General features: G+C 35.3%; 1 protein-coding gene across 5 annotated transcripts in view; it reads right to left on the reverse strand.

The window, feature by feature from the left end:
* Positions 1-3874: 3874 nt before the first annotated feature.
* The window catches only part of WDR72 (WD repeat domain 72), a 247699-nt gene continuing 236289 nt past the window's right edge, over positions 3875-15284 (reverse strand). For 4 of the 5 annotated variants that reach the window (XM_063794161.1, XM_063794162.1, XM_009429164.5 and 1 more), the window contains 2 exons: positions 11969-12073; positions 6396-6483 (listed from right to left, as the gene is read on the reverse strand). In XM_063794161.1, the coding sequence (XP_063650231.1) occupies positions 6428-6483; positions 11969-12073 (161 nt within the window). In that variant the 3' untranslated portion in view covers positions 6396-6427. Of the gene's footprint in view, positions 6484-11968; positions 12074-15284 lie in introns of all 5 variants that reach the window. The other variant, XM_003314678.5, reaches the window with a different exon arrangement.

A 15284-nucleotide genomic window follows, 5' to 3' on the forward strand; every position in this document is an offset into this window, starting at 1 on the left:
TCTTCACCTTCCCCAAACCACTTAATGGCCTCTTCCTAGCCTGGAAATGTAACTGCTGTCTGTTTCACCTGGGCCTGGAATTGTGTATGTTTGCTTGGTGTTTTCGACATGTTGACTGACCCTATGTAACAAGAGCACTCTGAAGATGTTTGCAGAAAGGCTGCCTGTATTTGCTATAACATGTACTAGTTCTAGGAAAACACCAGGAATTGAGGAAAAGCCTATTGCCCATCAGTTTCCAGTATTAATGAAAAACAAACTTATTTCTCTAAGGGGGTTGGGGGACATCCTGGTTTCATTTCCACCCAGGCACAGGAGTAAACAGCTTTCTCAAGGCAGTGACCCTCATCCACACAATGGCAACACTCTCAGCTTTAACCCACATGTCTTGTGTCCAGGTCTTCCGCCTTCACTCTCAGGCACCCTGAGCCTCTCTGCTCTTACAGAGCCCTCATTTGATTTGCACACAGAACCGAGTTGAATGCACTCACTTCTAGTTAGGACAATCAGAGAACATGGCTGCATTTTGAAGACTAAGAGAAAACTCTCAACATATACTCAATCCTCTGAATTCTTAGATGTTTACAAAGAAAAAGGGGACAGCCTTGTATTATTTTCCCAAAAAACATAGGTGATAGGAGACTAAAGCAGATTTCTTCCTTTTTCTTAAGAGAACGGCTTTAGTCTGAGAAAGGGTAAAGAAGTAACATCCCAGTAAATAAAAAAAAACAGCAACCTACTACTACGAACATGTATGAGAGCAGACTATGACTTCTGTATTAAGGGGAATGATGAATGTTTTCACATTATGGGAACCATTTTAAGCACAACCTTAAAATAGTGCTTTAGAGATAGGTGAAGACATCGAGTAATTTGTCTCTACACTTTAAACCTTTTCTCTCCCACAAGGATTTTTTAGTAAGAATATGTTTGTACTAGAGCTAAGAGAATGTGAAAGAAAATTTCTAGCCTTGAGTGTTGCTGCCACCTACATGGCGGGAAGACTACAAACAAAATCTAACACCTTTCAGACAGGCATCAGCTGCAGTATGCTTTCCATGAAAATGTACTTTAGAAATCCCCAAATTTGTTTATTTACTTCACTATCCTGAAGGCATGTTAGTATTTGTTAGTTTCGCCTCATTTTCTATCTCAAATTCTTGCAGACATTGGAGTAAATGGTTTTCCTTAGACTGGTGTGAATACACTGATTATTTGAAATAGAAGCCGATTCAAAGAATTCTTCCTTATTATAAAAAAATCCCAAGTGCAACTTGATCCCCATAGTTATGTCTTAGGGAAAGGATGAAGGTTCTTAATCTCACTGTACTAGAGGTCCTCCCTCTTTCCTACCCTAGCAGATTCTAAAATACAAAAAAAAAAAAAAGGAAAATGAAATGAAACATTGTTTCCTCAATTGATTATATAGTGACTATAAATTGATGCTAACGGGGATAACATAGATGTCACAATTCTTTTGATATAGATCAGAGAGGTTATTTCTGATAGGAAATGTAGTTGACAGTACAGAATTAACCAGAAACCTCTTTAAAAGCCTAAAGGAAACCTGTGATATGTCAAGAACATCACGGGCTGTCTTTTTATCTTGGAAGGCATCATCCAAGGCCACGATGCTGTTACTGAGGCTGTGTGAAAACACCTTCTCCCTAGAAAATATACATGCAAGATCGAAAACCTGATTGATGACTTTACAGATAATTGCAATTAAAATGATTGCTAAGTGAATAAATGATGAGTTTTGGAAGCATGTGCCAACTAATTATTCCTATTACACAATGTTATGAATATTGGCGTTTTTCTGGCATGCACTTTGTAGATTTAGGCATAGTGTACTATGGACTAAATATGGACTAATTATCTTTAGTGTTAAAAGCTTTGTATCCTTGAATAAAAATCATTGCTATTTTTCCAATAGCAGGATGCTGAAGACAAAAAAAAATGACCCTGAAATTGATGTTAGGAAAATATGCTCTGTGCAATGAAAAATAGGCATTTGGAGGAACAATGTCAACGGAAGAATAAAATATGCTCCCGCTTCACCTCCACCCTTGAACTCCTCCTGGTTTTGTCCCTGCCAAGAGGGGAACCATTCACGTGGTCTCTTGACTGGCCTCCCCACACCCCTTGTGGGGCTGGAGGCGGAGGCTGGGGTGCTGGTCTGAACTACTCTGTGTGAGAAGCCTTGCATATAACGGGTGCCTAATTTCCCCCAGTATACCTCTAGAAGTAGGCCATTTCGGATATCTTCATTGGTTTATGGTTTTAGTTTTCACATAGTATTACAATAACTATTATTTCTTACCATTCATCTCATTATAATCATGCTTGTAATGATGCAATTGTCACAGTCCATTTACCTGCAGTGTGCTTTCTGGGGTAAAGGTGAATTTATCTTAGACTTAACAAGCAGAATCCAACAGTAGGTGCTGGCAAAACACAACAAAACAAACAAAAAACAGTAATCAAGATAAATATATTTTAATACAATATTTATAAAAATTAAATTACTGCAAAAACTCCATAACATCAACATTTTACATAAAGATGGTATCTGAGAAGGTCAAGATGAAGGTGAAAAGAGTAAAGGAGTTGTACTAGGACAGGCCTCCCATTAGACACATGCTGTCTTCCAGGGGTCCCAAATTGGATGGGTGTTTCCAGTGGCATGCTCTTACAGACAGACCTGTTAATTTCCAGTTTACCTTCTCCTACCTGCCATCTGTAGGCTCCTTCTTGAGCAAACTACAATGCGAGGTGATCTGGGGACTATTGTACATGAAGCCATGCAGCTTTGTCTGAAAGATACCTACTCAAGTAAGTTTTAATTTTGCAACTCTTTTGGTTAAGCTAATTTTTTAAAATTACAAAAAACACTAAGTATTATGCAAATGTTTACAAAGCAATGACTTTCTTAGGAAATTAAACACAACTTTTGGCACTTTACATATAAGACAACATTTTGTGGAGAATAAAGGAGTCTATAACACCGCTTTTATATAACTGAGCAATCAAAATGTATGAATATAAAATTTAAAAAATTGAATGAGTCCACTCTGTGAAAATAAGGCTTTAAAATCAATTGGAATTAATGTAACCTGAACTTTCATTTTAAACATATGGCATAAAATTTAATTTTAAAATACTCAATTATTATAATGTGCCCTCTAAGGATGGAAGAGAAATAGTATCTTTTCTAAAGTGTTCATTATAATAATTATGAAAGGATTTTAAAAATACAGAACACTGGAAAAAATGTATAAGAAATAAAAGTCACCAACTGCTATCATCTAAAGATAGAATATTAATATTTAACAAACTGTATTCTACCATTTTTCTAATACCATCATGTTCAAAGCAGCCTTAATTTAGTTTCTAAAATAGTAACAGAATGTTTGATACCTGGGGCTACTTTTTAACTGTGTGTTTCTAACATTATACATTTTTCCTTATATTTGAAGTGTTTAATAGTGCTCACATTGCTTTCTAGCACCTCTGGATGAGCCCTGTGAGAAAGCTCTCCAACACAGGGGAGAGAATGAGGCTCTGACAAGCACAGCAAGCACACACGGCCTGGACACACTGCCGAGGAGCCTCTGCTTTTAACCCTCCAGGCTTTTCCAGGTACTTTTTCTTGCAATATACAATGGAGCCAATGTGAAACTCAACAGCAAGTCAAAGAATCAAGGCTTGCAAATGAAAATATGATATTCCTTTGGGGGATATGCCATATATATATATATATATATATACACACACACACATATATGTGTATATATATGTATGTATGCACACACACACATATATACATTCATAAATATCACCAAGATGATTACCAAAAAAGAAACACAAGACAAAATTTTTAAATAAATTTTTTATTACAATGACAGGAAGACTCTGGATACAAACACATTTGCTAATATAATCGCTCCACTGGTTACCTAGGGCTAGACGTACAAAAGGACACCCATATCTCATCAGGAGAAAGACAATTTTGAGTTTCTGGGTGTAGTACCAAGTGGTTATGATCACCACGTACGTGGTCTATCCAGTTAACTGTGTGGCAATTTGCTATTTCAAGTCGTCTCAAAACAGAAATTACTGAAATATGTGGAACACCAGTCAATATAAAGAATTCATTTTTAAACAGACTAGTGAATTTGTGTTATAAACACATGCGTATGGATATTAGGAGAGCATTGCTTGAATATCTCTAAAACTATTTTTAGGAATTAAAAGCTTTCATAGTTAATGGTATGATATTGGCCTTCAGAATTCATATTGATAAAAGCAAACATTAGTCATTTAACAGGAATGTTTAAATTTTAGAGATTCTAACATGCGATGCCGAAAAATCCTAACATTTCCATTTAGTAATGTCAGGGTTGTGCCAGTTCTAATTTCCCATAGCTAGTAACATCAGAAAATATTTATCAGAGAGAGATTCAGTATTGGTTTCATTAGACCTGATAAATGCTAAGTATGGCAACTATTGAAACCTATTGTTATTCTTGTTTCTAAAAGGGAATAATAATAGGATGTAGCTATAAAAATAATGAAGCTTATTTTTCATAAACATATCGTAACCTGAGCGTCCAAATAGGTTTTAACAATTAAAAATGCCTCATTTGAGAGGACATACACTTATTTGATATTGCCATCCTTCAAAATGCTTTTGGGAGTCCTTATAATGTCCTTGACAACTGGTATACAACAAGCAAGAAAATATAATCCATCGCCTAACTTGCTACCTTCCTTTATTTTGAAACTTGTTTGAAGTGGCTTTTGACTGTTTCTAAAGGAGGGGGAATATATTTATCAGTTTTCAAAGGATAATAATTTTCCATGATTATTCATATTAACGCTATGTTAGTTTCTAAAGTTCAACTCAAATGTAATTAATTTCAAGCAGTAAAATCATATTTTAGGAAACAAACAATGCACACTTTAATCTACTTTAAGGGAGTCACACTCATTTGACATCTTTATCCTGGTATGTTTATTCAGATCATCATTAATTATAAGTTCCTTAAGGGTGCAGCCCATGTCATTTCAATTACACAGTTCTCTTTTCTAATTTCCCCATCTCCTGTCTACTGCATCCCAGCATAAGACCTGAGGCTGGTCCCATGCTCAGAAATGTTTCTTTAATTGAAGTGACTTGAACTTCTCTGTTAGATACATACATAGATATAGCTATATATCATATATTTAATGCTTTATATCCCTTTTTCAATTATATAGTTCTCTTTTCTAATTTCCCCCTCTCCTGTCCACTGCATCCCACCATAGGACCTGAGGCTGCTCCTATGCTCAGAGATATGTTTCTTCAATTGAAGTGACTTGAACTTCCCTATTAGATACATAGATAGATAGATATAGCTATATATCACACATTTAATACTTTATATCCTTTTTTCTATGGATTAGGCAATATTTATATACATAAGATATGTAGATTAATAATTTTGATGATTTTCTGTAAATTGAGGAACTGTACAATATAAATCATAGTAAATAGATCACCAAAGGCTTTAATAGAAGAGCACTTTATGTCTATTCCTATTTATGCTGTTTGTTTGATATATTTCAGTTTTAGAATTCCTGCTAGTCAAGCTTCTTTCTGGGAAAAGACCTACAAGAGTTTATACTTAATAAGGATCAATTGTGATATGCTGTAAGTTGATTCCCCTTCCCTAGTTCACATCTATATGGCCAACAAGATCAACCTTGAGCTAAAGACATTAGCCTCAATGTCATTAGAAGTTCAAATTAACTCAACTCAACAGTACAAGGTTGGTCACTGTTACACTTTGTATCACTTATTTGGGCTAATTGATAACTAAATGGAACTGGGTATTTGTTGACAACATTTCATGCTTAGGGATGAGATTTACTGCAGTAATTGATCCGAATTAAAGCATATCCACTAAAACAAAATATCCTAACCAGACAAATCAAAGTTGGTAAAATTTTAGATTAAATACCTTGAAGCAATATTAAATTCATAAGTATTGTGTACTACATTGGGTTTAACATTGTTTATCATATAATTCAGGGACTAAAAGGATAGGAGAAAATTTAAAGCAGTATTAAATTTGTGTCTGTGGACTGGCATTCCCTGTTGGAAATATTAACAGAAAAAGTAAGAAACAGGAATAGAGAATGATCTAGGCAATATTTTTCTAAAATTAGATGAATATGAATATTTTCAATCAATCAGTATGTATTGCATTTTAATCAGCATGTATTAAAATCACTTTAATACATGTTGGCTAAAGTATTAGCAAATCCACTACAGCCTAATAACTTGACCAATAACAACAATGCTTTTATACAGTAATAAAAAAATGGCATCTTTTGGAGTTCTTAGTTTGTCCAAATTCAGCTCCTACTGATGAGATTCCATTTAAGACACCTTGCAGGGGCAGACCTTTGCTATCCATGAATGATGCCTTGGCTCACCTAGGAAAAAAGCAGATATCTTGGGTTATATGGTGAAATCTAAAAAGAGAAAAAAGAGAAAGACCAAGAGGAGGGGAGGGAGAGAGGAAATGAAGAATAGATACAGAAAGGAAGAAGGGAGAGAATGAGGAAAAAAAGAAAGAAAGGAAGAAAGGTATTGCTTATAATTTCTACATGTCTTTTCCATCCTAAAATAAGACAAGTTAATATAATAAAAATATACTTGTCTTATAAAGTAGGTAAATACACTTTAATTGCACACATTATTAATAGCTTGGGGATTTTTTTTTAACTGCCAAGGAAGATGGAAGTTTTCTATAAGAAAAATTTAGTTTGAAATTAGTAAATTTCCATAAATTTCAAACAGCTTAATTGTTCTTAGAAAAATCCACAACTGCAGTTTTAGGGTCAAAATTTATTAGTTGAAATACTGTTTGAGTTAGAGAATCAAACAAGTATTTATTTCTCAGATTACTGGGATGATTGCCTTTGTAGGCCAAAAAAAGCCACTCATTTAAAATCAAATTGACTACCAAACTAATTGGAACATTGTTCCTTAATAACTATTTTAAAACACATTTATATTAATGACATGTCTATGAATAGTAACTTTCACTCCTACTGGCAAAAACTATGCTACTGGCAAAAACTATGGTTTAGTTAAACCAGTACTGTATACTAACTGTGTGTGTGTGTGTGTATTAATGTATAATTTTGCATTCTTTAAAAATTATGTTGATGCTTGAATTTTGCTTTTGGGTAAATGTTAAGAATGTCATATTGTTAAAAACAACTCGAAGAAAGTGCTTATATCTTCCTACTGGAATTGCTCTTAATTCTTCTAGATTTTTTTTAGCACTAACCATAAGAAGTGTGTTCTCAATGGCCATGATTGATCAGCTGCTCACACATTCCACATTTTTTCTGCTTCATGCATCATCATCAGCCATCTCCAACACTCCAGTCCTGAATCTGTCCTACTTTCTGTTACCTGATTTTTGCTGGTGATTCATGAGCCAGAATAGAAAAAGAAAAAAAAAAAACTCCACCTTGGCTTTTCACAATATAGTATCCCCTGGAAACTCTGTGAGAAATCTAGTTTTGGTCATCAGACTCATGCAAATGTAATATTGATTGACAATGATGTATATAGATCTACACAGATAACCTGCCTTATAAAAACCACAAAAATGTTCTATTAATGGCAGAATGCATACTGATTATAAACTACTTCAGAATGATGTGGAAACACTTACGTAAATGCATTTTGTTGGACTTCTAATTCTCGCTTGTCACTATTATTTTCAGCTGAAGCTACTTTGGAGTGCACTGTTTCTAGTGCACTAAAAAGAAAAATTATTAATTTTCCAAGCCAATATGGTGACAAAGGCTTAAGGTTTCTCATCAACACTGTCATAAAAATTGTGAATGCCACACTAAATTTTCTATCATCGAATGAGTTTAAAGATGAGGAGCTAGAAATCCTTAAAAAATTATTCTGAAGAATGAAAAACAAGCTTTAATCACTGTAAAAGAAACACTAAGAAGTTAACCAGCAAAAGGCTCCACTGAACTATTTTTGTGATAACATCTTTCAGATTCAGAAGCAACCAGGCCTTAAAGAGCCAAAGAAAGAAAGCCTAATGGCCCTAAAAAATCTCAAAAGAGGGAGCTGAAAGTGCATGATACTGTCTCAGTGCTTCTATTACTAGACATCAAAGTTATTCCCACATGTTTCAGGAAGGTATAAATGCCAGTGAAGGAGCAAGTAGACTTCACAGAGTCTAAGCTGGAAACTTCAATCTGGGATTCACCTGTGAGTCAAAACTCTTGGCTAATGAATTATTCCGAAGAAAAGACACTGCTCAGAGACACTTTTCCCTATCAGACAAGACCTCCAGGTTCACTAGCAGGGTCAAAGTAATAGGAATGCTCTGGTCTAAAGGTGCTTTGCCTACCTTAATGGACTCCAGGCACTCACCTGGGTATACAGCTTGAACCCATAAAGAGATCACAATGGCATGATGAATAAGGTAGAGTGCTCTAGAGACGAGGTGAACAACCACTCCACAAGCCATCTAAATTGTGACCTATATGCAGACTGCAGCCCATTTACAAATGGGTCATCCTAGTCAATTCAGTGCTGGAGAAGGAGTGATGCCAATATAAAAATAAACAATCCACATACTGAGTTCAAGCCCATTGTATTCAGAGGAATACACGAAGTGGTTATTTCTATTTTATATAAATTCAAGCAACTTGGCTTTGTTAATGACATTTTAAAACTCTATCAACATCTAAATATCAACTTCACTTTTTCCAAAAACTTTTTCTGCGCTTCAATGTCCCTTTTGCTTTCTGCCTATGAAAATACGTTCGTATTCACAATATAAAACCAGAAGAGTTTAAAGTAAAATGATGTTTACAAGGTTTGCAAAGAAGAGAGTTTATGTGGAATGAACAATATACAAAGCAATATACTTGAACTGTGCTTGCATGGAAAATACTTTTTTTCATTTTCTATATGCTGTTCAAACAACTGAGCTATTCATTAAAATGATGTAATAATTATATTAGTCATTTAGCATTGCATAGATAAAACCATGTAAGTTCAATATCCATTAAAGTTAGAAGATTGACCACATTCAGCTTTGTAACTGGGGGATTTTGCAGGTACATAAAAATGTTAAAAGGAATTTTAAATGAGTGAAAACGTTCCAGTTGAAAATGGTAAGAATGTGCATTCAGAATTAAATGCACTCTTTTCCATACAATGACTAAGGAATACACTAATGCAATTGTAAGTTTAGCTACTGAAGCACCTCTTCTGGTTCGAGGACATTTTTCCCAAATCTCACCACCTAAAAACCCCAAATTTGTTTCTTCTTCTGACTGAGGTAGTTAATATTTTCCAGAGAAACACCACTCACATGTGGTAAATAGAGGTAACTGAACCACTAGAGTAATGCTTATGGTTTTGGAACCCCTACATTTTGAAAGACTTGATATTTTGAAGTTAATGTTTGGGCTTTGAAAAGTGAAAAGTCATATTTTTATAGTTCAAGAACGTCCCTCTCTGCCACCAAATTCACACGAGAAACATAAAACTTATTTTCCTCCATGTTCAATTTTAAGAATTTTGCCCATCGAATACTCATGCTTCAAGGAAACACACTCTCTCATCAAAATCTTTCTTACTAAACAAGCACCTCTGTCAGAAGTGTCTTAATTTCTTATCACAGAATTTTATCCACACAAGGAGCAATAAATAATTCATGTCACTGCCTCTTTGTTGTGTGTCCCTGAACTGCACGCACAGAGCTGGAAGGCTGACAGCTGTGTCAGGACAAGCACCAAAGATCTGACATGACAAGTGACTAACAAGTTTCTTTCAGTTCACAGCGAAAGAAGACAATGGCCCAAAGTGCAGAAAGAAATCCTAAAACAAAATAAAACTGCTTCTTTCTTTTTAGCTAAGTGTTTGCTATGAGCTTATTTCCAACCCACAAGCCCTGGTCATTTTATAGGACTGCCCAGCCCCCTTTATTCCTCACACTGGCTTGGCCATTTACTCCTGGCCACGGATCAATATGAGCAATTCTTGGAGAAATACGATGTCTCCATGACAACCAAGCCACAAATTCTCAGTGGAAGGCAGTGAGACCAGTAGTGAACTCTCCAGAGGTTTCTAGGCCTATAAGGCAAGATGTCTTAAAATGCAGGAAGGGACAGAGGAAAAAGCCAGAGTAATTCATTCTTTCTTTATTACCAGCATAATGATGTCCGATGTATAGAACGGTACTCACTTTTTGAGTTAAGATTCTTTATCAGCACCTATATTTTCTAATCTTTCCTTCTTGATAAACACGTTTGTGTGTATCAATCAGATAGAGAATGTTATATTTGAATCTCGCTCCCATTCCATTCATATTAAGGGATGATGGAAATTTATTCTACTTTTGAAATGATATAAAGCTGATCTATTCTTATCAAAAACAATGGACATTTAGGTAAAAACTTGATTCACAGATTTACCTGTCTGACAAAATGAGTAATAGAAAACTGTATTAAGACACTTTTAAAACCTAATAAAAATTTGGCAACATTAGTCAAAACTAAAAGTAATGGATAAATACTTTTTATTATAGAAATTTAACACTATCATTTATTTACCCTCTCCCTTTTAGAGTGAGACTCATCTACATTTTTCTTTTGGCTATTATGGCAAGGGGCGGGGTTAATTTGCTCATTAAACATTTCTGTCATTGCTAAAGATGGCATTTCTCAGTTCCATGAGATCTGAAAGCAGAAGTGTGGTTGAGAACAGGCACACGGCAGCAGTCCATCTTCAGAGGAATCTTGGTGGAGTGAAGAGGACTGATATACAATGCCATCGCCACTGCGCCTACTGGGGTTCCGAGATGACTTAGGGGACCTGACATAGATTGCAGGCTGCACCTTTCACTGAAAATTAAATCTCAGTAACTCTCCTTGGGGAAGGATCAGGGGACTGTTTGCAGCTGCCCCCTGTCAACGAAGGCTACAAGATTTGGAAATCTCTTAACTAAGCTGACAGGCCACAGAGAGGATGAATCAAAAATATGATACATGGATCAGTACACAAAGATGTGAGAGGGTAGAGGGTACACAGGAGCCAGATAAAACAGGAATCACAAATATTAAGTGGAGGAGATATTTAACTCTTTCATTCATGATAATAAGGTACCTTCTAGCACCTTATAACTTTGTATTTATCCAGGAATGTTCATTCAACTTTTACAAGATTTTTTGATTCTAATTAATTAGTTAAGGCTAGGCGTGCTTCAAAATGAAACAAAAATAGAAACAGAAATCCTTGTATAAGTGTTTCTAGCTGTATCCTTCTAGTACATTTCTCTTTTATTTCTATAAAGGATATATACAAATATGTAACTTTGACAAAGAAAAGCTTTTATTGCATGAGAGAAGGGTTACTATTTTCTAGACTTTATTTTCCCTAAACATTTGACAGTATTCATTACCATCATGCTAAAATCCTGTCATCCCAGTTACAGTCCTGTTTGTTTCTAGAAAGGTAAATAGAATTGTAATGATGACAGTTTCTCTTTTCACCCCCGTCTGTCCACTTCCGCTCCCCTCTTGTTAGATTCCATTATTTGAAATATTTAAAATGTTGCCATTTCTCTATAGTTTCCAATCTCTGGCTCTATTAACCATTTAGCCTAAAATTGATGATAATGAACTAATAGTGTCAGCTTCCCTTCTCAGTCATAAAGCCTTTGTACTTCCTCCAACTGAATTCTTGATGAAAGAGGAAAAGATAACAGCTCCACACTGTGACCCCTGGAGGTGACCATTAATTTGACAGTGCAGCTGCTAAGAGAAAACAGCATTACAATGTCCTCTCCCCTCACCCCCTTCCAAGGACCCCAAAGCTGTGTCAAATTTATCATTTTATACTTGACTATTTTTAAATGGCTTTCACCTGGACTCTCAGACGCTTCCAAGGCACATCTGTCAGGCATGTCCTCCACGTCTTGGAAGTTTGCCGAGTTTGAGTTGCTGTCATGCTTGACCGGACTGACTGGAGCTATTAAGAGAGAGAGAGAGAGAGAGAGAGAGACAGAAGAGAGAGGATGAAAAAGTAGTAGCAAACACCATTAAAACATTTCCTTTCAGTTCCACAGATATTTTCAGGGACACACTATGTAAACACAAATAATAAATTGAAATAAAATGTATCCTCTAAGTATTTATTGGCAGACATGTAATTAGTTGAAAAATCTATAGATGTGACTTTATCTTAGAAGAAAAATAAGTTCACGGCATCAGCTTAAAAGCTACAAAGTAACAAAGTGATCTCTTCGAAGTAGAAATCGTATTTTTAATGCATAAATCTAAAACAATATAGTCAATTAACGGCAATAGAACACAGAGAGAAGAACATCAGGCTAGTCAATTAGAAAGACCAGCTCTGTACTGGTGGCAATGTTTCCTCTCACTGCACTAATCACAGCTAATGAACATTTTGTGTGCATTTTGGCTCTCTTTCATTAAATTAAAAACGATGGTACCAAACACCAAAAAAACTAATACTATAAAAAGTAAATTTTAAAATGTAGCATGAATATACACTGAAAGTTATAATAAGAAGGGCTGTTGTTTCAAATGGTAGGTCTCCAGACAACCTATCATGAGATATTGTAGAATTATGACCAGAAATGGAAACTAGTACAGAAGTCTAAAATTTTCTATAAACCCATGGTACCCACTAATTCTGTTTGAGAAACAGACTGAAGTTTCCACTTTTTCCACAAGTTGTAATACTTGCTCTATGTTGTCTCCAGGAAGTAACATATTTCCATATTACATTTGTTCTAGAAAATATTTGTCAGAAAAAGTGGGCCTTGTCTTCATGAAGAAGCTCAGTGAAAAAATAAAGCAAAACAAGCCTGCAATAGCATAAATTAGGTCACAATTAAGCCAAATGTTCTAAATATATGGATACTGTTGAGTACAATGGAATTTTATTTATTACAAGTTGCTGCAGTAAACACGACTACTGATTTGATAACACATGCAATGTATTTATAAACCATAAATGCAATAAACAAAATATATATTTACAAATCATACATAAGATATGTTTGTTGGCACAGGGGAGTGGGCCTAGACACTGTTTCTAAACCTCTGTTACCAGACAAGAAAGCAATGCAGAGGCTGAGACTGTGCTACTTCACACATTTGGTACGTGACACAACGGTGTCCCACCCAAGGTCTAGGCAGCATTAGTAGTGTTCAGACCTGGCACACTCCTCCACTTATTTTAATGGAGTGTGCATAGCACTGATGTTTGTAACCTGAAGACCACATGGACAAACTTTACAGAAGACTAGTAACATGATTCTGGTTTAAATATTCCTTCTAGATTGTTTCACCAACTCTCTCAGGACACAGATATGACTTCAATGTTCTATCAAAGTGCCAGCATAGTTAGAATTTACTACTTTTCTAAAACCTTTTTTGGGAACAAAATAAAAGCATGAAATTGCTATTTTCAATAATAAATCTGATCTTTTCATTTTCATCCATATGTTTCTGTGGACTTCATATGCAACAGTGTCTAGGCCATAGAAGGTATTCTTGAAGGATCTGTGAAATGAATGAATGAACACATGAATGATGCAGAGGTACCATGCTAAATGTCCTTCTGATCCAAGAGGATATGTGCTTTCAATTATCTTTTCAATGGATCTGTTCAATTTCCTTGTTAGGCCAACTTGAGACCAAGGATGCATGTTTGCAAAATGGTGATGTGGGTTAGTTTGTGACACGGAAGGAGAGGATGTGTGGCCTAAGTAGTTATTGATGTAGCTGAGTTTAATTTTCTTAATTTTCTTCAGTTTAGGTCATACTTACAGATTATTTTTGAATCCATAGATTTTTTGTGAAATGTTTAAGTGGTATAGTTAAATGTATCAGTTTCATTCAGAATACTATTATGTTGGTCAAGATTTCCTGGCCTACTTTAATGATTTTTATCTCTATATATCTTACTTGATAATTTTCTGACATATTTACATTGGTATTTATAAAAGGAAATCATATAGCTAAATCTATTACTAAAAGCCAATGAGGTGGCACCTCTATTGATTTAGGCAAATGCGTTGCACTTGCCATCCAACACACTATTCTTTCATAATTTAAAAAATTCCTCCATTCATTCATTTATTCATTCCTTCAAAAAATATTTATCAAGCACCAAATAAATATTCAGAAGATACTGTTCTAAACCAGGGACCTCACAGAGGAAGAGGACATGGTATTAGACAAAGTACATGTCTGCAACCATTCTTTGTGGCAATAAAGTGGTCCCAGAATGAACTGATATCCCAAACCCCTCAAAAAGGCCAGAAAGTTAGCTGTAGTTTTAGCTGCATGATCTTCATTAAACTCACACTAGTAGGTACCATGCTACTACTTTGCTTCCACCTCTGATTTTGGAGGGTGTGACTTGTGTGGGGGAGGGGAAATAAAGATGGTTATTCTTCAGATATTGAACTTGGTTACAGATTAGTTTCCAAATTTAAAATGATACAAGATTTGTCATTTTTACTGGATAGTTCCTAGGGCATCCAATTAAATTTACTGTAGAAGAAATAGCTACATTCTGCCAGTTGGGAATAGAAGGCACTGGAGAGGTTAATTACTGCCATTCTACTTTTTCTTTGTTTGTTTGATAGGCTAATCCTTGCAATTGTTCTTTTGGGTGTTTCCTGTGATGTTTCATCACTGAACTCTGACATGATGTGTGACCAAGGCTTCTCTAATGAATCACTTCAATAATGATGAATCAACAAATATTGCTCTAGTGTTTATTAGGGGTAGAGCTCTGTGCTGGACTGTGAGGGGTAAAGACATGAAGGCACTTTTAATGTGCCCTCATACAACTTGTGCTCTAATTGAAGTATGATGAAAAGTAACTAGTAGGAACACTGGAGAAGACATTCTAAGAGGGACATGGTTTTTAGTAGTGCAGAGGAGAATTCCTCTACAATAGAGTAGTCTGAAGGTAAAATTTGAATTAGACCTCCTTGGGTAGAAATGTGGAAAACCCAAAGGGAGCTCATTCAAGGAAAAAGAAAAGGGTGTGAACCTAGGCATGACCAAAGATACACATTAGCCTAGTGCCACAGATATATTTGTTAAAGCTGCTGTCTACTTTGGTATGTATTTTTAATGAATTCTCTTTACATGTCTCTTTGAGCTTTTTCTAAATTGCTGCTGTTAGCTAATTCTTC

The sequence above is a fragment of the Pan troglodytes genome, chromosome 16, assembly GCF_028858775.2.
Source record: "Pan troglodytes isolate AG18354 chromosome 16, NHGRI_mPanTro3-v2.0_pri, whole genome shotgun sequence".
Classification (NCBI taxonomy): Eukaryota; Metazoa; Chordata; class Mammalia; order Primates; family Hominidae; genus Pan; species Pan troglodytes.